The 21,922-nt window shown below is 43.4% G+C and overlaps 1 protein-coding gene across 1 annotated transcript in view; it reads right to left on the bottom strand.

Moving 5' to 3' along the window:
• LOC134908925 (cytochrome P450 2C5-like) overlaps nucleotides 1-21,922 on the bottom strand; it is a 127,389-nt gene that overhangs the window by 67,556 nt on the left and 37,911 nt on the right. Inside the window, exons 3-6 of the mRNA XM_063915179.1 lie at nucleotides 20,810-20,959; nucleotides 17,629-17,789; nucleotides 12,688-12,864; nucleotides 1,022-1,163 (exon numbers count right to left, since the gene is read on the bottom strand). Coding sequence (XP_063771249.1) covers nucleotides 1,022-1,163; nucleotides 12,688-12,864; nucleotides 17,629-17,789; nucleotides 20,810-20,959 — 630 coding nt within the window. The remainder of the gene's footprint in view (nucleotides 1-1,021; nucleotides 1,164-12,687; nucleotides 12,865-17,628; nucleotides 17,790-20,809; nucleotides 20,960-21,922) is intronic.

The raw sequence follows: 21,922 nt of genomic DNA, 5'->3' as shown, positions 1-21,922 counted from the left end.
ATCATCACAATCCGCTGCTGGAGACATCTAAAAATTACATTTGGTCGGACATTAGAAGTGAAGCTTATGGGGCTGTCTAATGTATTCAGTTCCTGCATCAGACCACAGTGTATCATACATGTATTGTGACAATGTAGATAGAAACATTCTGTTTCCTAGATGTGCTACAGTATGTTGGAAGTTTAAGTGCCACATGTTTGTGCCGCTCACTGCTGTTTCTTAGCTTAGTCATCCAGCTGCCTTGGTGCAACCTTTTGGCCTAAACTGGATGAAAACAATATTTTATATACAGATGGGTCCACCGTTATCTTGACTAGTTTTCTGTGCCTAGTCACAACATGACTTATTAGCATAAACCCATAAATCTATTGTTCTCAACTGCAATACAATACAGAGAACAATACAGCAGGGGATTAAGTCATTACAGTCATTACAGCAGGGGACTGGCCAGCCACAGTTAATCCTATTAAAGCTCAAGATAAATGTGGACCCATCTGTATATATATATATATATATATATATACATACATACATACACACAGTATATATATATATATATATATATAAATATGTATAAAGAGACCTTAGTGTCTTTGGAGTGTCTTTCCTATGAGTGCCGCTTATCTGAAATGGTTATGTTGGTGTGAGAATACCACGGAGGGTACCGGGGCAAGTATAAGGCTTGTATATATATTTTACTACGTACAGTATGCAATTTTGAATATTAGAACTTTACTAATTTGCTAATTGTATGTGCTCTTTTTAAAGGATATTTGTTTTAGAGCAATTCAGAGTTGCCTTGTAGGAGCAGCATATATTTTATAAGGAGGTCCCCAGGTTAATGTTAATTATTAGTATTATTTATAAGTGGCAATTATTTTTTCCACCGGAATCTAATTTCTGGTCTCTTATTATATAGGATTAAGCATTAATAATGCCTGTCTCTGGTGATAGAGAGGTTATCACTATTAGATCTATAGACCCCTATACATTTTATATGTAAGATAATCATTTACTGTACTTTGGATTTCGGGGTATTTCATCATCAGCAGAAGACCCCATCTCAGAGTGGTGGAGGTGGTCTCCATCCCAGCAGCAAAGAGATCCATCACAAGAGCTAGTAGATTTTCATTGGTGAAATATAATTTCGGATTAGGTTTTTCCTATAATGTATAAGATGTGCATTGTTATAAAGTAACACGCATAGCAACCTAGGTGGCATATTTTAGGCAGTTAGGAAATTTAGGTTTCTCTAATGTAATCTATTAGCGAGAAAAGCAATACTACAGAAACATATTTATGTTTTTTTAGTTCATGAAAGAGAAACATAGTGTTACATCACCATGTGGGAGGTACAAATGCAGACACATGGTTAAATTGTATATGTTTTTCTAATATAATTTGCACACTATACTAAGGCATGATTCACATGCACCACATTTGTGCTTATTTTATACATACAAAAGGAAAGCTTTCTTATACAAAAATTACACAATGGAGTTCTATCGGTGACGATGGTCATCTGCGACAGGAAGCTCTGTAAGCCTGAGCTTACTCAGGCTTGCTGTCATAAGGCAGCTTGCTAGGCCAAGGAAACAACGTCTTGCAACACAGTCTTTGGCCTCACCACTCCCGGAAAATGAATGCATCACATTTCCAGCAACGCCAGCCGCCCCCGTGCCTCCCCCCGAACGATACAATCGCAGGTTCCGTTCTGCAATGTGCAGAGTGGGTCCTGCGGGTGCGCAGATTCTTGACCATCGTTGCATATAACACCTATGGTGTAGTATTATTCAACCATATAGTAAAATATTGTCAAATTAATTTGGGGTTCAATAATCTTTCCAAATCTTTCAAAGAACCAAACATAACACATTGTACTCTCTTCAGTTTAATGAGCTGTAAATATAAAAACGTTCACATGGATACTGTGTTTACAGAAGGTTCAGTAAATATATTTATTTAATGAAATATTAAAGGGCAAGAGCTGGATCGTTAGAGGTTTGTAATTGCCCTCACTAACAACTGCGAGCTAAAATAACATTCTACCAATATACATCATTCTAACGAATTATATAGGACAGTACTATTAATGCCTGGATCAAGATAATTAACTATTACTGGTCCTATTTTGCTTAGATATCCTTTAAAGTTGGTTGAATTATTAAATATTATGTATCTCAATGCTATGAATTTACAGCTGTTTAAAAATAATATTCACATTGCAAAACCAAATACAGTAACTAACCCATTTGTTATTTCATGAGTTGTTTTTAACATAATTTGTTTTTAAGATATTTATTAATTGATCTACACTGGCCATGTGTTATGTCACTATATGTGTAAATTTATTATATTTTCTTTTGTAAAAAATACAGGGTTTTTTCCGACAGCACTTCTATAGTTGTTTTTTGCTACATTTTTGGGAGTTCCAGTTTCTCCCCCTCTAGTGACAGCTGCCAGCTCTATTATTAAGAGATAATTACTTAATATATTGAGTACAGTTTTAAAACGAGAAAGAAATCATATTGTGCTGTACTGTGAGTTTCAATTTTAACTCACTATTATTCGGGAATCTAATGAATTCTCCCAAGTTACTGTAGATTTATCACTGTAATGGTTAGCATTACTGCCTCACAGCACTGAGTTCAATTCCCACTACAGCCCTAACTATGTAGAGTTTGTATATTCTCCCCATACTTGCGTGGGTTTCCTCTGGGTACTCTGGTTTCCTCCCACAAGCCAAATATATACGGATAGGTTAATTTGTTGACAGGAGCCAATTAACCTAATGTATAAGTGTGTGCATGTATAGTACATGGGCAGAATAGATGGGCCAAGTGGTTCTTATCTGCAGTCAAATTCTAGGCATCTATATTGTTGTCAGTTTAACTTTAAGGGATTATTATTCCAAACATTTTTATTTTTCTAGTGGCCAAAAATTATTTTGGTGTATGTTGGTGTGAAGCTGGTTCCCTTTGCTGTTCCCTAAATTTACACATTTTTCTTGTAGCCAAAAATTATTTTGGTGCATCTTGGCATGAAGCTGATTCCCATTGCTGTTCCCTAAATTTGCACGCAAAAAAATTATACCCAATCAGTATCAACATATTATATACTTTTCCTAATATGACCAATACTGTAATCAACATGATTTCCATTTATTTTTTTTTGTATCCACTACCATTTGGACTTTTGGTGAGTAATATAATTTATACCCATTGAGTCTGATTTGCTTTACTAATTTTCTCAATTCACTATATACCTTTTTAATTTACTTCCTTTTCAATCTCTACCCCTCTCTGATCTAATTTATAAACAAGATATGTCATGGTATCTAATCTGAGTAATACATTGTCTTTGAAACAGACTGCAGCCAGCATAAGTGACTATGAACATGGGACGTGCAGTCAGGGGAGGCAGTGCACCTGTCATAATGATTGAAGTAATACAAATAAGATATTGTTAACACATGTTCAGTGTCATAGTTATCATCTTTGCATTTTTCTAATTATATTTGCTGTAGAAACACAGCCAAATGTGGTTGGGAGGCAGCTGAGAGCGCTGCCTCCCACTGACAATGATAAAGTGTCTGAGTCAGGGGGTGGGGCCAAACCAAGGGAAGGAAAAGCCCATTGGAAAAACATTTAGGAGAGGCAACAGTGCCTTTGCCTCAGTGACAGGGTATGCCTGCATCCCACTTCAGAGCACGCCTCTGTCAGTGAGGCAGAGTTGATTGCACAGCGGCTCCAGCACTGAGCAGTGACTGTGTCTGGCTTTCACTGTCAGAGATGAGAGTGCACAATTCCACACGTCAATGGCTGTGGTAGAACTGTTATGGGGGTGCTCTGGTTCCTTGCACCTGGCTGCTTCAGCCAAGTAGGGTCAGGATGCTGCTGTCAGGGTCAGAGCTAAGAAAGTAGCAGGCTGCATGTCACTCTCTGCTCCAGCTCTTAGTTTTCCATCCCTCAGCTGTTGCCTGTAAATGTGTGTTACTGATAAGCAGTAACAAGAGTATATACCTCCCTCACTCATACACACACTGCTGCTGCTGCTGCAGCAGCAGCAGCACAATCCTGGCTGGGAGTGGGAGGAAGACAGATGCTGGGGCTATACACTTGTTGTTCTGTACAAAGGGCTACTGTGCCATTTCTTACATGTGCACTCAATTCTATTGTGTTCCACTTTTTGGTAAATAAAATTATTGGTCACTGGCACTGCAAATCCATAGAGTAAGTGCTGTGAAGATGTTGCAAATACTGGTGGTACAGTATATTGTAATAGTTAAATATAAATGGTGCAATATGGCCTGATTTGGCCTGGTAACCTACTGTACTGTATGCCAAGCTTACTGGCAGGTCAATAGTTGTTCTGTATTGCCAGGAATGCTGAGTGATGACACTGAGGTCCGGCTCTCCAGGTGGTCACATGCCAGGTTTCTGAGAGGATGGATAGGATAGCAAATATGGTAATGCCCATTCGCATTTCTATAATGGGTGCAATGAGTGCCAGCATCTACTGCGCTGCAACGAGAAGGGGGCCCCCCCGGAGCATGCACATGGGCCCTTTCCTCTTTTGAAATGCCCTGGTAATGCCCTCAGTATTCTCCCAAAATAAATGTGAGCAGACACATAACATTTGTGGCATCCTCCTTCTTTAGTGTTAAACTCACACAGATGCCAAGGAACAGGGAGAAATCATACAAAATGTGTTTCATTTAATTATGCTCAACAGTTAGAGTAATCTACCCTGTGTATCCAGTTTTACGTATATGCTGGCTACACAGTTGAGTAGGGCACTACATTGAGGAGGGCATCCTGGCCCAGTTGTGGCAGCGACATGCTAGCTTGTACTGTATGCCCCCCCTCCTGGGTAGTGCCTGCTCGGAGACTCACACTGCGGAGGGGGCAGTGTCTGGGTGTGCTGATCCACTCAGCGGTGAGCCCCGATGGTCAAGCTGCAGGGACAAGGAGGCGGGAGAGGAGCACCGGAGCCCCTTGGAGGACACATCTGGATGGCTGCTCCTGCCTTGCTGCGCCCCTCACAGCACCCAACACATCATACACAGTATAGATTTGCCCGGGGCTGGCTGCATCAGTGTCCCTGCTGTGAGTTAACCCCCAGTGGCCGCGGGCATGGACGCCACTGTCCTGAAGCTAGATCCACTGAAGTTCGCAAAGCTGTGTTCCACTACAGGATATGATCCCAGCCCCCCGCTGCCTTACCCTATACACTGCAGTGTACACCTGCGCTGTGGTGAGCTGCATTACATCACTTACCCATGTTGCTGTACACTGTATATAGATCATGCATGCTGTGTGATAGTAACCACCTGTCCCCATTCTGCCTTCTATGTACAGGTATACCCAACAGTAGAGAAAGTAACTATTTACTATCCTACAACAAAGTTGTCATTTTATACAATCCCATCAATACTGCGTATAATGTGTAAGGGGCACTACAACTGTGGGCATAGTGTAAGGGGCACTACAACTGTGGCATAATGTAAGGGGCACTACAACTGTGGCATAATGTAAGGGGCACTACAACTGTGGCATAATGTAAGGGGCACTACAACTGTGGCATAATGTAAGGGGCACTACAACTGTGGCCATAATGTGTAAGGGGCACTACTATGTGGGCATAATGTGTAAAGAGCACTACAACTGTGTGCATAGTGTAAGTGGCACTACAACTGTGGGCACGGTGTAAGGGGCACTACAACTGGGCATAGTGTAAGGGGCACTACAACTGTGGGTATAGTGCAAGGGGTACTACTACTGTGGGCACAGTGTAAGGGGCACTACAACTGTGGGCATAGTGTAAGGGGCACTACAACTGTGGGCATAGTGTAAGGGGCACTACAACTGTGGGCACAGTGTAAGGGGCACTACAACTGTGGGCACAGTGTAAGGGGCACTACAACTGTGGGCATAGTGCAAGGGGCACTACAACTGTGGGTATAGTGCAAGGGGTACTACAACTGTGGGCACAGTGTAAGGGGCACTACAACTGTGGGCACAGTGTAAGGGGCACTACAACTGTGGGCATAGTGTAAGGGGCACTACAACTGTGGGCATAGTGCAAGGGGCACTACAACTGTGGTCATAGTGTAAGGGGCACTACAACTGTGGGTATAGTGTAAGGGGCACTACAACTGTGGGCATGTGTAAGGGAAGCAACAACTTGGCTTTTCCCATAATACCACGCGTCCTTCATTTTTTCAGTTGCAGAAATACTCTGGGGGCACCAAAGTATATAATCGCTTACCAAAAAATATGGCCTTCTGCCGGCCCTGCATATATCTTAATACTTTACTTCCCAATAGATACTGGTGCACCTTTTCTATAATCCCCACGGAACCACTGGGTTCATACACTGTATGTTAGTGTAAATCCAGTTCTGTTATGAGCCAGTGTCTCCCCAGTCATTGACCTCACCGCATGTCACTGCTATGCACATACATTTTATAACAATAAGATTCTGATTGTCAGTTACAGTCAGCAATACCAAGTTAAACAATTCAACTCAACTTCATAAAATCATAATCAATATTTCTCTGACGTCCTAGTGGATGCTGGGAACTCCGTAAGGACCATGGGGATAGTGGCTCCGCAGGAGACTGGGTACAACTAAAGAAAGCTTTAGGTCACCTGGTGTGCACTGGCTCCTCCCACTATGACCCTCCTCCAAGCCTCAGTTATATTTTGTGCCCGGCCGAGGTTGGATGCACACTAGGGGCTCTCCTGAGCTTCTAGAAAGAAAGTATAGAATTAGGTTTTTTATTTTCAGTGAGACCTGCTGGCAACAGGCTCACTGCAGCGAGGGACTAAGGGGAGAAGAAGCAAACCTGCCTGCTTGCAGCCAGCTTGGGCTTCTTAGGCTACTGGACACCATTAGCTCCAGAGGGATCGACCGCAGGCCCAGCCTTGGTGTTCGGTCCCGGAGCCGCGCCGCCGTCCCCCTTACAGAGCCAGAAGCAAGAAGAGGTCCGGAAAATCGGTTGCAGAAGACATTAGTCTTCACCAAGGTAGCGCACAGCACTGCAGCTGTGCGCCATTGCTCCTCATACACACTTCACACTCCGGTCACTGAGGGTGCAGGGCGCTTGGGGGGGGCGCCCTGCGCAGCAATAAAAACACCTTGGCTGGCAAAAATACCACAATATATAGCCCCAGAGGCTCCCCTGTAGTTTTCAGGCTCAAAGGGTTAAAAAGAGAGGGGGGGCACTAAATTTAGGCGCAATATTATATATACAAGCAGCTATTGGGGAAATTTCACTCAGTTATAGTGTTAATCCCCACATTATATAGCGCTCTGGTGTGTGCTGGCATACTCTCTCTCTGTCTCCCCAAAGGGCTTTGTGGGGTCCTGTCCTCAGTCAGAGCATTCCCTGTGTGTGTGTGCGGTGTGTCGGTACGGCTGTGTCGACATGTTTAATGAGGAGGCTTATATGGTGACGGAGCAGATGCCGATAAATGTGATGTCGCCCCCTGTGGGGCCGACACCAGAGTGGATGGTTAGGTGAAAGGTATTAACCGACAGTGTCAACTCCTTACATAAAAGGGTGGATGACGTAACAGCTGTGGGACAGCCGGCTTCTCAGTCCGCGCCTGCCCAGGTGTCTCAAAGGCCATCAGGGGCTCAAAAACGCCCGCTCACTCAGATGGCAGACACAGATGTCGACACGGAGTCTGACTCCAGTGTCGACAAGGTTGAGACATATACACAATCCACTAGGAACATCCGTGACTTGATCCCGGCAATAAAAAAAAATGTGTTACACATTTCTGACATTAACCCTCTAAAAATGGGTTTTTATGTTGGGGAGATAAAGCAGGCAGTGTTTTGTTCCCCCATCAGATGAATGAATGAAGTGTGTGAAAAGCGTGGGTTCCCCCCGATAAGAAACTGGTAATTTCTAAAAAGTTACTGATGGCGTACCCTTTCCCGCCAGAGGATAAGTTACGCTGGGAGATATCCCCTAGGGTGGATAAGGCGCTCACACGGTTGTCAAAAAAGGTGGCACTGCCGTTTTAGGAACGGCCACTTTGAAGGTACCTGTTGATAAAAAGCAGGAGGCTATCCTGAAGTCTGTATTTACACACTCAGGTACTAGACTGAGACCTGCAGATCGTGCTGCTGCAGCGTGGTCGGTGACCCTGTCAAACATGAGAACATATTAAAGACGTCGTCTTATATATGAGGGATGCACAGAGGGATATTTTGCCGGCTGGCATCCAAAATGAATGTAATGTCCATTCTGTCAGGAGGGTATTAGAGACCTGTCACTGGACAGGTGATGCTGACTTTAAAAGGCGCATAGAGATTCTGCCTTATAAGGGTGAGGAATTATTTGGGGATGGTCTCTGGGACCTCGTATCCACAGCAACAGCTGGGAAGAAATATTTTTACCTCAGGTTTCCTCACAGACTAGGAAAGCACTGTATTATCAGGTACAGTCCTTTCGGCTTCAGAAAAGCAAGCGGATCAAAGGCGCTTCCTTTCTGTACAGAGACATGGGAAGAGGGAAAAAGCTGCACCAGTCAGCCTGTTCCCAGAATCAAAATTCTTCTCTGAGTCCACAGCATGACGCGGGGGCTCCACAGGTGTAGCCAGGTACGGTGGGGGGCCGTCTCAAAAATTTCAGCGATCAGTGGGCTCGCTCACAGGTGGATCCCTGTTTCATTCAAGTAGTATTTCAGGGGTACAAGCTGGAATTCGAGATGTCTCCCCCCCGCCGTTTCCTCAAATATGCCTTGCCGACAACTCCCTCAGGCAGGGAGGCTGCGCTAGAGGCAATTAATAAGCTGTATTCCCAGCAGGTAATACTCAAGGTGCCCCTACTTCAACAAGGACGGGGTTACTATTCCACACGGTTTGGGGTACCGAAACCGCATGGTTCGGTGTGACCCATTTTATATTTAAAATCCTTGAACACATACATAAAAAAATTCAAGTTCAAGATGGAATCGCTCAGGGCGGTTATTGCAAGCCTGGACGAGGGGGATTACATGGGATCCCGGGACATCAAGGATGCTTACCTGCGTGTCCCCATTACCATCCTCGCCAGGAGTACCTCAGATTTGTGGTACAGGATTACCATTACCAAGTCCAGACACTGCCGTTTGGACTGTACATGGCACCGAGGGTGTTTACCAAGGTAATGGCCGAAATGATGATACTCCTTCAAAAAAAAAAGGGAGTTTTAATTATCCCGTACTTGGACAATCTCCTTATAAGGGCAAGGTCCAAGGAGCAGTTGCTAGTCGGGGTAGCACTATTTTGGAAAGTGCTACAACAGCACGGTTGGATTCTAAACAGTCCAAAGTCACAGCTGGTTCCTACGACACGTCTACTGTTCCTGGGGATGGTTCTGGACACAGAACAGAAATAAGTGTTTCTCCCGGAGGAGAAAGCCAAGGAGCTGTCATCTCTAGTCAGAGACCTCCTGAAGCCAAAAACAGGTATCGGTGCATCATTGCACGCGAGTCTTGGGAAAAATGGTAGCTTCCTACGAAGCAATCCCATTCGGCAGGTTCCATGCAAGAACTTTTCAGTGGGACCTGTTGGACAAGTGGTCCGGATCACATCTTCAGATGCATCGGCTGATAACCCTGTCTTCAAGGACCAGGGTATCTCTACTGTGGTGGCTGCAGAGTGCCCATCTTCAAGAGGGCCGCAGGTTCGGCATACAGGACTAGGTCCTAGTGACCATGGATGCCAGCCTTTGAGGCTGGGGGGCAGTCACACAGGGAAGAAACTTCCAGGGACTTTGGTCAAGTCAGGTGAATTCCCTACACATAAATATTCTTGAACTGAGGGCCATTTACAATGCCCTGAGTCAGGCAAGGCCTCTGCTTCAAAACCAGCCGGTACTGATCCAATCAGACAACATCACGGCAGTCGCCCATGTAAACCAACGGGGCGGCACAAGAAGCAGGATGGCGATGGCAGAAGCCACAAGGATTCTCCGATGGGCGGAAAATCATGTGTTAGCACTGTCAGCAGTGTTCATTCCCGGAGTGGACGACTGGGAAGCAGATCTTCTCAGCAGACACGACCTCCACCCGGGAGAGTGGGGATTTCATCCAGAAGTCTTCCAAAGGATTGTACACCATTGGGAAAGGCCACAGGTGGACATGATGGCGTCCCGCCTCAACAAAAAGCTATAAAAGATATTGCGCCAGGTCAAGGGACCCTCAGGCGATAGCTGTGGGCGCTCTGGTAACACCGTGGGTGTACCAGTCGGTTTTATGTGTTCCCCCCTCTGCCTCTCATACAAAAGGTACTGAGAATAATAGGAAGGCGAGGAGTAAGAACAATACTCGTGGTTCCGGATTGGCCAAGAAGAGCTTGGTACCCAGAACTTCAAGAAATTAGATCAGAGGACCCATGGCCTCTGCCGCTCAGACAGGACCTGCGGCAGCAGGGGCCCTGTCTGTTCCAAGACTTACCGTGGCTACGTTTTGACGGCATGGCGGTTGAACGCCGGATCCTAAAGGAAAAGGGCATTCCGGAGGAAGTCATTCCTACGCTGATTCAAGCCAGGAAAGATGTAACTGCAAAACATTATCACCGCATATGGCGGAAATATGTTGCTTGGTGTCAGGCCAAAAAAGGCCCCAACAGAGGAATTTCAACTAGGTCGATTTCTGCATTTCCTACAAGCAGGAGTGTCTATGGGCCTAAAATTAGGCTCCATTAAGATACAGATCTCGGCTCTGTCGATTTTCTTCCAGAAAGAACTAGCTTCAGTACCTGAAGTTCAGACATTGTAAAAGGAGTGCTGCATATTCAGCCCCCGGTTGTGCCTCCAGTGGCACCTTGGGTTCTCAACGTGGTGTTGAGTTTCTTAAAATCACATTGGTGTGAGCCACTAAAAACCGTGGATCTAAAATATCTCACGCGGAAAGTGGTCATGTTATTGGCCTTGGCTTCGGCCAGGCGTGTATCAGAATTGGCGGCTTTGTCATATAAAAGTCCTTATCTGATTTTCCATATGGATAGGGCAGAATTGAGGACTCGTCCCCAGTTTCTCCCTAAGGTGGTATCAGCTTTTCACTTGAACCAACCTATTGTAGTGCCTGCGGCTACTAGGGACTTGGAGGATTCCAAGTTACTGGACGTAGTCAGGGCCTTGAAAAATTATGTTTCCAGGACGGCTAGAGTCAGGAGAACTGACTCGCTGTTTATCCTGTATGCACCCAACAAACTGGGTGCTCCTGCTTCTAAGCAGACTATTGCTCGCTGGATTTGTAGCACAATTCAGCTGGCGCATTCTGCGGCTGAACTACCGCAGCCAAAATCTGTAAAAGCCCATTCCACAAGGAAGGTGGGCTCATCTTGGGCAGCTGCCCGAGGGGTCTCGGCTTTCCAACTTTGCCGAGCTGCAACTTGGTCAGGGGCAAACACGTTTGCTAAATTCTACAAAATTGATACCCTGGCTGAGGAGGACCTGGAGTTCTCTCATTCGGTGCTGCAGAGTCATCCGCACTCTCCCGCCCGTTTGGGAGCTTTGGTATAATCCCCATGGTTCTTACGGAGCTCCCAGCATCCACTAGGACGTCAGAGAAAATAAGATTTTACTCACCGGTAAATCTATTTCTCGTAGTCCGTAGTGGATGCTGGGCGCCCATCCCAAGTGCGGATTGTCTGCAATACTTGTATATAGTTATTGCCTAACTAAAGGGTTATTGTTGAGCCATCTGTTGAGAGGCTCAGTTATATTCATACTGTTAACTGGTATAGTATCACGAGTTATACGGTGTGATTGGTGTGGCTTACCCGGGATTCAAAATCCTTCCTTATTATGTCAGCTCGTCCAGGCACAGTGTCCTAACTGAGGCTTGGAGGAGGGTCATAGTGGGAGGAGCCAGTGCACACCAGGTGACCTAAAGCTTTCTTTAGTTGTGCCCAGTCTCCTGCGGAGCCGCTATCCCCATGGTCCTTACGGAGTTCCCAGCATCCACTACGGACTACGAGAAATAGATTTACCGGTGAGTAAAATCTTATTTTTTTTATGCCAAACGTGAGACTCTTCAACTCCCCATTCCCTTTATTTCCAGATACTTTTATCCATTTTCCCTAACAATCCTATCATGTGCAAATAACATTGATGCATTTAAAGCCTGACACCTCAATGCACTTCAATTTCCTAAGGAAGCGGAACACAGATCCATGAAACAGGAAGTGACATATCCTATTTTAAATTTAATTTTATGTTTTACTTTTACATTGTTTTTAAACAGTATATTTATATTTTTTATTTTTTCAAAGCTTTTTCTTATTATATCGATACTGTGAAAATCAATGTATTAATGTTTATATAGACTCAGAGAATACCATTCAGTGCTTTCAATTTGAAAAGTTGAATGACCCTACTGTACTGTATATAACTGGATGGACATTCCTAGCTTTATAGCTTACTGAACTAGGTTAGTAAAATCTGTTCTTTTGTTTGGTTCTGCTAAAGAATTTTCCTTTGACAATTGGAATTATTGAACCATAAACAATTCAGGGTTTTAGAAGACCATATTATATTATGCAGTGAACAAAGCTGTACAGGAGGTATTATACTGTATGCATTCCACGTGTGTGTTATGATATTTCATGATCTAGGCAGTTCAGAAGGTGAGGCGTATTTTAAAAAAATGACATCATAAGGGTTAGTGAGTGCCGCATTACCTCCTGCTGTTTCACCAGGAATCTGTCAATGAGATTCCTCTGGTCATTAACATCCAATTGTTTCTTCTGGGCGGTGAAAGTCTCTCTTACGAATTGGAAGATATCATCTCTATTGTTAGCCAATGTTTTCTGAATTCCAGGAAACCAGCTCAGCACAGAGGGAAATGCGTTGTACAGCTTAACATGAAAAAAAATTACAAAATATATATATATACACACACATATATCTCAACCAAAGGAAATGCCCTTACCCTGCACCAATATCAGATGACCATCACCTCTTAAACTGTTTCCTGTTCACAAGAACCAAATAGTAGATATAAAGAAGTAATGTTTCAGAGGGTGCTATTAAGAATGTGTCACGATCCTGACTGTAGTTTTCATATTTGGTGACTTACCTCTACCATCTCTGTCCTGGATCCTGCCTCTTTCTGCTCACTGGGATAAACAGCTTGCCAATACAATGAGTTTCCTGAGTCCTGAGTTCTCTGCCTGGAAGGTAATAGTTAACGAGTTCCACCTGTGGTGATTAATCTTCTGTGTGAGTCTGAATTCAGCAATCTGTTTGTTTGCAGAAGTTCAGGCTTCAGTGTTCTCTCGGCCTGCTAGACCTCACTCCACATCACAGCCTAGTCTAGAGTACTCACATGACATTGACTGTTCGCCTGACCCAGAGCTGTCCAATCCTGTGCCAGCCTGAGACTCTCTGAATCACCTGACACTGCTCACAAATCACCAATGGCCAGGAAGTATAAGTCAGGAGAGTGAGTTGAAAACTCTGCCAGTTCCTTGTGTCACACACAGCTCTGTGTGAGCTTTGAAGCTGAGCTCCCTAAAGGTAACCCTTGTACTTCAGTTCCTGTAAAAACTCTGTTCCTTTGCTACCCAGTTTGGATTACATTTGTGTTCCCATTGATATCCAGTATTTCTACAGTTTCATCTTAAAGGCACAGTTGCAGTATTCCATAGATTCATCTTAAAGTCACAGTCTTCCACAGTCTCAACTTAAAGGCACAGTTGCAGTATTCCATAGTTTCATCTTAAAGTCACAGTCGCAGTATTCCACAGTCTCAACTTAGAACCACAGCTGCAGTATTCTACCGTGTCATCCTAAAGTCACAGCAACAGTCATCGTTCTACTTTCAGTTGCATTTCCAGTTATATCCAGTACCAGCCCGGATTACAGTTACATCCCAGTCTCACCGGTAACCAGACCGGTTCTCAGTTTCACCAGTAACCAGTCCATCTTACTATCTCGCCAGTAACCTTGAGTACATAAGCACCTACTCCTGTGACACTATATCCAGTACAGTCTCACCTATACATTCATCATCCGTCTATCAAAGTCCCTGGTGATCCAGTGGTCAGGATACGGCTTCCTCTGCCGAGGCCTGGGTTCGATACCTGGTCAGGGATTGCTCCTTCTTTTCACTGATTCCTACAGACTAGCCCAATATTCACATAGTCCTCCAGTTGCCCGCACAGACTTCGCTAACACCAGGTTCACAAAATCCACAGTCATGACAGAATGGAGTTGACCAATTCTCTTATTCAATTTAAAAGCAAACTAGTTTAGTATCTAACGAGTATATCATCCAATTAGAAAGTCAGAAACATACAGAATTTCTAATTTATTTTCCATAAAAATATTATTTGAACAAACATTCTTGTCAATTGTTGGATTACTGCTCCCATTGTTTTGAATGTTTGTTCAAATAATATTTTTATGGAAAATAAATGCAAAATTCTGCATGTTTCTGACTTTCTAATTAGATGATATACTGGGTAGATACTTAACTAGTTTGGTTTCTAAATTGAATAGGAGAAGTGATCGACTCCATTTTTAATTGCACCCTCTTAAACAGTTCATACTCTATTCAATTACTCATCAACCACTTATAGAACCACCGGACTAACGGATTTTGATCGCAGCATCGTACGTCTGTGTATAAAAATCCATGAGTCCGGGGCAAGATGGGTGAGTTGAGGTGCCACGATAGCAATGCTGCACAATCAATAATTTGTACCATTGCGTGGTCTGCCAGCAGTGTTATTGCAGCTTAAGTAGCCTTAACTATAACCATGATAAGTCAATATAGATGGCCAGCTTAAGCCATACACCTAAAGATTTATTGTCCAATCTGGCTGGTTGGAACGAATATCTGGTAATGTATGGGAGCTGACATTTCATAATTTGTTCTGAAATGCCAGAAAACTGACAAAAAGGTTGTTCAGACAACTTGGTTAAATCAAATGGATTTAACCAATTTGTCTAATTGACCTTTTTTGTCAGTTTTCTTAGCATTTCAGAGCAAATTATGAAATGGCAGCTCCCATACATTACCAGATATTCGATCCAACCAGCCAGATTGGACAATGGGGCTAATTCAGACCTGATCGCACAGTGGGTGATCAGGTCTGAACTGCGAATGCGCATACACCGCAGTGTGCCGGTGCATGCCAGAGATGCGATTGGCATCTCATCCCAGTGTTCGCCTCTGCCTGATTGACAAGCAGAGGCGTTCGCTGGGTGGGAAAGGGGCAGAACGGCGGCGTTGGGCCGCCATTTTGAGGGCGCGGTCTGGGCAACACAGGCATGCACGGGCCGTGTGGCGAGCGGGCTGCGGCAGCTGCGTGACTTCACATGCAGCCGCTGCGACCCGAAGAGCGACGGGTAGCTCCCTGCCAGCACGCAGGAACTGCACTGGTAGAGAGCTACTCTTTAGGTACAAAAGCATCACCGCCGTGCGATGCTTTTTTACATGTGCGGGGGGAGGGCAGAGCCAGACATGCGGGGTGGACTAACCCTGTGCCCCCGGCATGTCTGTGAAAGTGATCGTAGATGTGCTAAATTTAGCACATCTATGATCAAGTCTGAATTACCTCTTATAGATCTTGTATGGCCAACTTTACAGGAACTACAAGTCTGCACAGCTCTGGATTTACCCCATTATCGGTGTGGTCATAGGGACTGCAGTACTGGAGTCTATGCATTACTGCTGAGCTGAAGTATATGGATGTTCCCAACTGCAATTGCACTTTAAATGTAAAGATACTTTGCAGAGACCATTGGAGTAATTTGAGGATATCCTGTATACCCGTTCTGCAGACAGATACAGACAATAATCCACCACAGCACTGCACCTTGCAGGGCTCTGTTTGGATCATTAGAGACAGTCATCACAGCGATTAAAAGCACCTATTAACACCTTGAGACAGGTTACAAAGTAATCTTGCTTTCCTGGTCTGCACTCAGATATTTACATTGTGTTATCTAATTGAAATGGTGGTGAGTGCACAATCAATACAGAAACTCCATATTTAAAGTCTGCATATGTGGCTCTTTACTGACTATGTGGGAATAATCACAATACATGTTGCGAAAGACCGTTTATAAAAAGCTTCAACTGTTGCAATATATGTAATTATCTTATTTTTTTAATACGTTGTTACTACCAGAGCATTCAATGATAGCTCCGACCGCTGGCGTCACAAGGTGGGTGCGGGGTGTGTGGCCTGCACACGGGTGTCATCTGCCGAGGGGTGACACCAAAGTGCCAGCTCCTGCTCAGTGACAGGAGCCGAGGGCTGCACTGTAATATTACGTGCAGTAACCCGGTTCCTGTCACCATGTAGGAGCTGGCACTGCAGACCCATTAGTCTCCGGGGGCAAGCAGCAACTCCTGGACCCCCAGAGTGCTGAAAACGTGGGTCAGGGCGCTTAACCACGCCCCTCAGTGAAGCCACTCCCCCTGCCGTGGATCATTCCGCGAAGCCCGGCACCCTTTGCGCCCACTGCCGCACCGGGTTCAGAAGAGGTGACGCCTCTGGCTCCGCAGACTGACAATTATTTCTATATTTGGGTTGGGGATGGAATCCCGGCAATTGGGATACCGGAGGTCAGAATACCGAACCTGGGATCCCGGCCGCCAAAATGCCAGGAGTGGGGCGAGCGCTAGAAAGCCCCTCGGACACCCACGAGTGGGAATAGACTTGGCGCAGCTGGCGGCATTCTCGGCGGTCAGGACCCCAGCGTCAGGATTCTGACCACCGGGATAGTAACTACATCCCATATATTTAAGCCTGTCGCTGCAGCAGTTATAGGATTTTAACAGTTATTCTGTATTGTTTATTTATATTTATCATTAGTCATTTCATTAAATATATATTTTTATTCAATCTTCCTGCGATGTCTCCTGTGTTTATTATTTTTCTGTTGATTTTTTGGTGTTGCCTATCCCCTTTGTATAAGAGAGTTGCATTTAGAGTGTGTCAGAGTACCCTGTGGGTTAATGCTCCTTCTTTGTTGTTTTACCCACGTCTGAATCATGCCTACAATACAGCCACAGGTCATGTGCAGTTTGCTACAAACCATTAAATGTGGCAGCGCTGTAACTTGCCTTTGAATGAGTATCAGGGAAACAATGGACTTGATTCAATTCACTGACAGTTGAACAGCGTCGGGAATTAGCTCCCAGCGCTATTCAATTGAGCAGCTTAGTAAGTCGGAGAATGCTGGTTCTCCTGGACTAATCAGGGTGTTTTCTCAGGAGAACTGGCATTTTCCGACTTAGGTGCCTGGCGTGACACTGTTTTCGCCGCACTAAGGGCAGAAGTCAGCTTCGCGCTGACACTTTTGTCAGATTTCTGCTCCCACCCCCCGGGGTTGCGAGAAGAAATCCCGGCCTTAAGTGTCACATGGCGCTGTATTGAATGAGCCATTCCACTGTCAGTGAATTGAATCAAGCCCAATGACCAAATTTTAATTTGTAACCATTTCAAACATACTGTACTACATAGAATGGTATACAAAATATATTTTTATGAAAAGATGAAATGTGTATTTGTTGTGTTGGAAAGCATCAGTGCAGACCACTGGGAAGCATGGCTGTGCCACTTAGCGGATGAGGGGTATACAATACATGAGATGTAGGTGCTTACCATGGCCATTGGGCTACCAACTAATTTGACATTGTCACAGAAAATTTTCATAAGCCTCAAGAGTGTCGGATCGTCATAATCAAATCGATGGCTGAGTAATATGGACACGATTATATTGGAAAATGCACCATTTATTATATCAGTATTATCAAACGGTTTGCCTGTAATGACAAAGAAACACCAAGGAAATGTATGTAGCATAAATAACTACATTTGTAAACAGTTTAAATGGATAATACTTATTTATATAATATTTGCAATTAAACGAAGTTTGCACATCAAACCCACTTTTTGATTTATTGTCTATACGCCATAAATTGTTTCATGATTAGAGGCCCGTGGAAGTCTTGGGTCCTATTTAGCCTCCTCCATACCCACGATACAATTATCCCAAATATTTACATTTATGGGAAGGGTAAAGAAGCAACAAGTGTAACGTACAGTATATGATGAACACAGCGGTGCATTGTGGGACACCAAATACAGATGTGATGGACCAGCTGGAATAGATGAATATATCAACTCAGCTAGAAGTGGCTGGTGGAAGTAGATGCCATAATATCCAATGCCTCAAATGTACCCATTCTTTGAGTGCAATTATGTGCATTTATGAACTCACTGTCAACACGTCAAAAAGATTTTGGTTTGACGTGACACAAAAAAGGGCCACGTAAAGTTGTCCATGAGAAACACATTCTCCGCTCAGGTCATCTCCAGCCACGTTAAGTGTCTGTCCCAGCACTTTATTTATTGTCAGGCCAAAGCAGACTCTTACCAGGAATTGGAGTTGTTTGAAATTAAATGTCAAATCTGATTAAATCATTGGGATTCCCGCTACTAAACCTTTTCTCCAGTGCCACAGCCAGTAAAAATAGTAGCTTCAATCAAAAAGTATCCTGAAACAGAGATGTGATGATGCAACAACACACAAATTCACTATGGGTGAACACCGTGTATACTCTCACACCGGCCAGCCGCCGCACATGTGTATATGATCGACCCCTTCCTCTGCTGTTTTGGCCTTCACTTATTGACTTATGTTCCTATTGACTTTAGCTGAAATGAATAGAAAAACATAAAATGCAGAAACATTTGTAGAAAAACAAACATTCTAAATGAACGTTACTTTGACAAAAAAATAATAGTTTTTCACATAAATGAAATATAAACAAAAAAAGGGAAAAACTGAATTTTTTTATTAGTAAATAGGGCGTACATAAAGTTATCTGGAGAAAACAGATAATACGTATCAATATCTGCATAGTTTGAAATAAAATCCGTCGTTGCGATATATCATTAATGGTTTAGCTAAGAAAACACGTTGATAGACCATTTTTTCTTTGACTTGCTTCACTAAAATCATCACTGCTCAGCTCCTTTTTGTCATAGATGAATGTTTCATACACCTAATCCTGCCTCAGCAAATGCTCTATAGAATTGTTAAAACTGCATCAAAATCCATCCAGTGGTTGTCAAGATTAGTTTGAACAAACAGACAGATGTGCACCAGGGACTTTATTTTATACTACAGTATGTAGAGATACATTCTTAGATTCTTTAGCACTATGGGGCCAATCTAATTGTTTGGCATCTAATTTCCCCATCTAAATAGGAATGTTTACACACCCAAACAGTTGTCACAAGTCAATTGTTATTTGGGCGCCCATGCATATTGCACATGTCACGCCAAAACAGACAGGGTTTAACTAGGTAAAATGACTAAACCCATCTAAAGTCAAGTTTTGGGCGTCCAAACCCAAGTGCACATTTCTGCTCAACGATTTTCCTAAACCAACATGGCAGGGGACATTTTTAAGAATCACAATAAGTCATAGCCATTCACTTTCGGGATGACGCCGGAAGTTATTTGTGTATTAGTTTATAAAAATTATTTTTATTAAAAAACAAACAGTCGCTTTTAGAAACATTTTATTGGTATACAATGTAAATTGAATCCCAATAATTTTTTATGAAATTTGATATATTTTGAAATGTATTTAATTTTACTGTGACTGTCACTTCCTGGAACCAATCCACCAATGGAGTCCTAGGAAGGAGCATAAATAGCACTAAGGAAACCATAGCCCACTACACCTTGATAAAGGCTCCAGGGAGTCGAAACGCGTTGGTGAGAAAGACTGACCTCTGCCTACCTAGGACTCTGAGGGAGGATTCCTGTTCCCAGGAGATACCAGAAAAGAATCCTAAACTACATATGAGAATTGGTGTGCATTATACACCTTCGCCTAAGGTACGCTCCTAGAGTTATGTTTTTATCTTATCCTCAATAAAACTGTATTACACTATTTGGTCCCTTTCTGTTTTTCCTATCTGAGATACATATTCCCAGAGATAAGTGGAACAGAGGGAGGAGAAGTTTTACAGCCTGTTTGAGGATATGAAAGAATTCTTGGGCTTATTTTGAAACAACGAATATTCATCATGGACATTTGACTTCTATGAGGCTACTCTGAAACTACCGACATTTGAATTGTGAAGAGTATCTCCGTTACATTGAATTCTGATATTTTATTTCACCCCCACAGGAAGTTGCGCTTTTCCTTTTATATTTCTGCTCACACCTCAGGAGGCTGTGAGAAGTAATGTCATTCCCGCGGCTACCAGGCGTCTAAACGGAGCAACGACTGAATTGCTTTGTTTTGTGCCCCCTAGTGGTAGCCACGAGGAGAGACACTGCACGGATACCGCTACTCATTGCAGGAGGGAACCAGAGCCAGGACGCCAGCAGAGAGCCACGGTTAGCAGCTCACAAAAGGTAGGGTGAGCTAGGGACAGTTAATTGTGGAAAAGCCGCTCATTAACACCCACTTTACCAAACGGAACCCCCAGCATTTGTAAACGCTTCTACATACCTCCAAAAAATACATAAAAGAGCTGTATTCATTGTAACCTAACCAAAACAAAACTTTTTTTTACAGGTATGAGCATTCATTTTAACATATTACAAGCGTTTCCTTTTTAAAGTCCCAGGAATAGCCTATTTGTGCAGATGACAGCTCACAGCATTTGCACAGCTGTACGTGCTATGGAACGCCAAGCTCTATTTTGTGTTTAAAGCTTAGATAATTCATTAAATCATGCAATGCTCTAGAACAATCAAGCCATGGGTGCATTCAAGATTTCAACAAGATGCAAAAGTAAAATGAAAGCAGCCGCCAACCTTCGTAGGTGTTTATCTTTTTCACTAAAAAATCACTTTCATCTTTAATCTTGTTTTCAGTTGTTTCCGTCCCCATCCCGAAGTTTCGGAGAGTTGAAAGAGTGAACCGTCTCATTACTCTCCAGTTTTCGTCATGAGCAAAAATAACTCCTGAATGCAAGGAACAATCACTTTTAGAAAGTTAACTTTCATTGCAAACAAATAAAAAAAAAATAATTAGATGGTGTTACAAGCTTTTAACTTTAGCAAAGCCAACTTTGATGAGGGAAGCTCTAAGGGACATTGAATGGGAAATTTTGTTCCAAGGTAAAAATACTATGGAGAAATGGGATGTTTTAAAAGCTCTGCTCGATAATCACACTTGTAAATTTATTCCCATGGGCTGCAAACAAAGGATTAATAATTCCAAACCAACGTGGCTCAACAAAAAGATTAAAGAATTAGTGTCCAAAATAAGGCGAGCATTCAAAAAAATTGGATTTTAATTACCTGCCAGTAATCCTTTTCTCGTAGTTCGTAGAGGATGCTGGGGTCCACATTAGTACCATGGTTTATAGACGGGTCCACTAGGAGCCATTGGCACTTTAAGAGTTTGAGAGTGTGGGCTGGCTTCTCCCTCTATGCCCCTCCTACCAAACTCAGTCTAGAAATGTGCCCGAGGCAACGGACAATTTCAAGAGAAGGATTTTACACAGATAGTGGTGAGATTCACACCAGCTCACACACACAAGGCAAACCAAGCTAACCAGCTTGAAAACTCAGCAACGGCTGAACAAGATTACTTAACCAAGAAGCAAAACAGTACTTAACCAAGAACTAAGCAGTACTGTACTAAGTTACCACTGCAGGATCACGAAGCGCTAGGCGGGCACCCAGCATCCTCTACAGACTACGAGAAAAGGATTTACCGGTAAGTAATTAAAATCCTATTTTCTCTTGCATCCTAGAGGATACTGGGGTCTACATTAGTACCATGGGAATGTACCAAACCTCCCAGAATGGGAGGGAGAGTGCGGAGGCTCCTGCAGAACTGATTGACCAAACTACAGGTCCTCAGAGGCCAAAGCATCGAATTTGTAAAATTTAGCAAATGTGTTAAACCCAGACCAAGTA

Source organism: Pseudophryne corroboree, chromosome 4 (genome assembly GCF_028390025.1).
Source record: "Pseudophryne corroboree isolate aPseCor3 chromosome 4, aPseCor3.hap2, whole genome shotgun sequence".
NCBI lineage: Eukaryota > Metazoa > Chordata > Amphibia > Anura > Myobatrachidae > Pseudophryne > Pseudophryne corroboree.
Note: the sequence above shows the minus strand (reverse complement) of the source record. Positions and strands in the feature narration are given on the sequence as shown.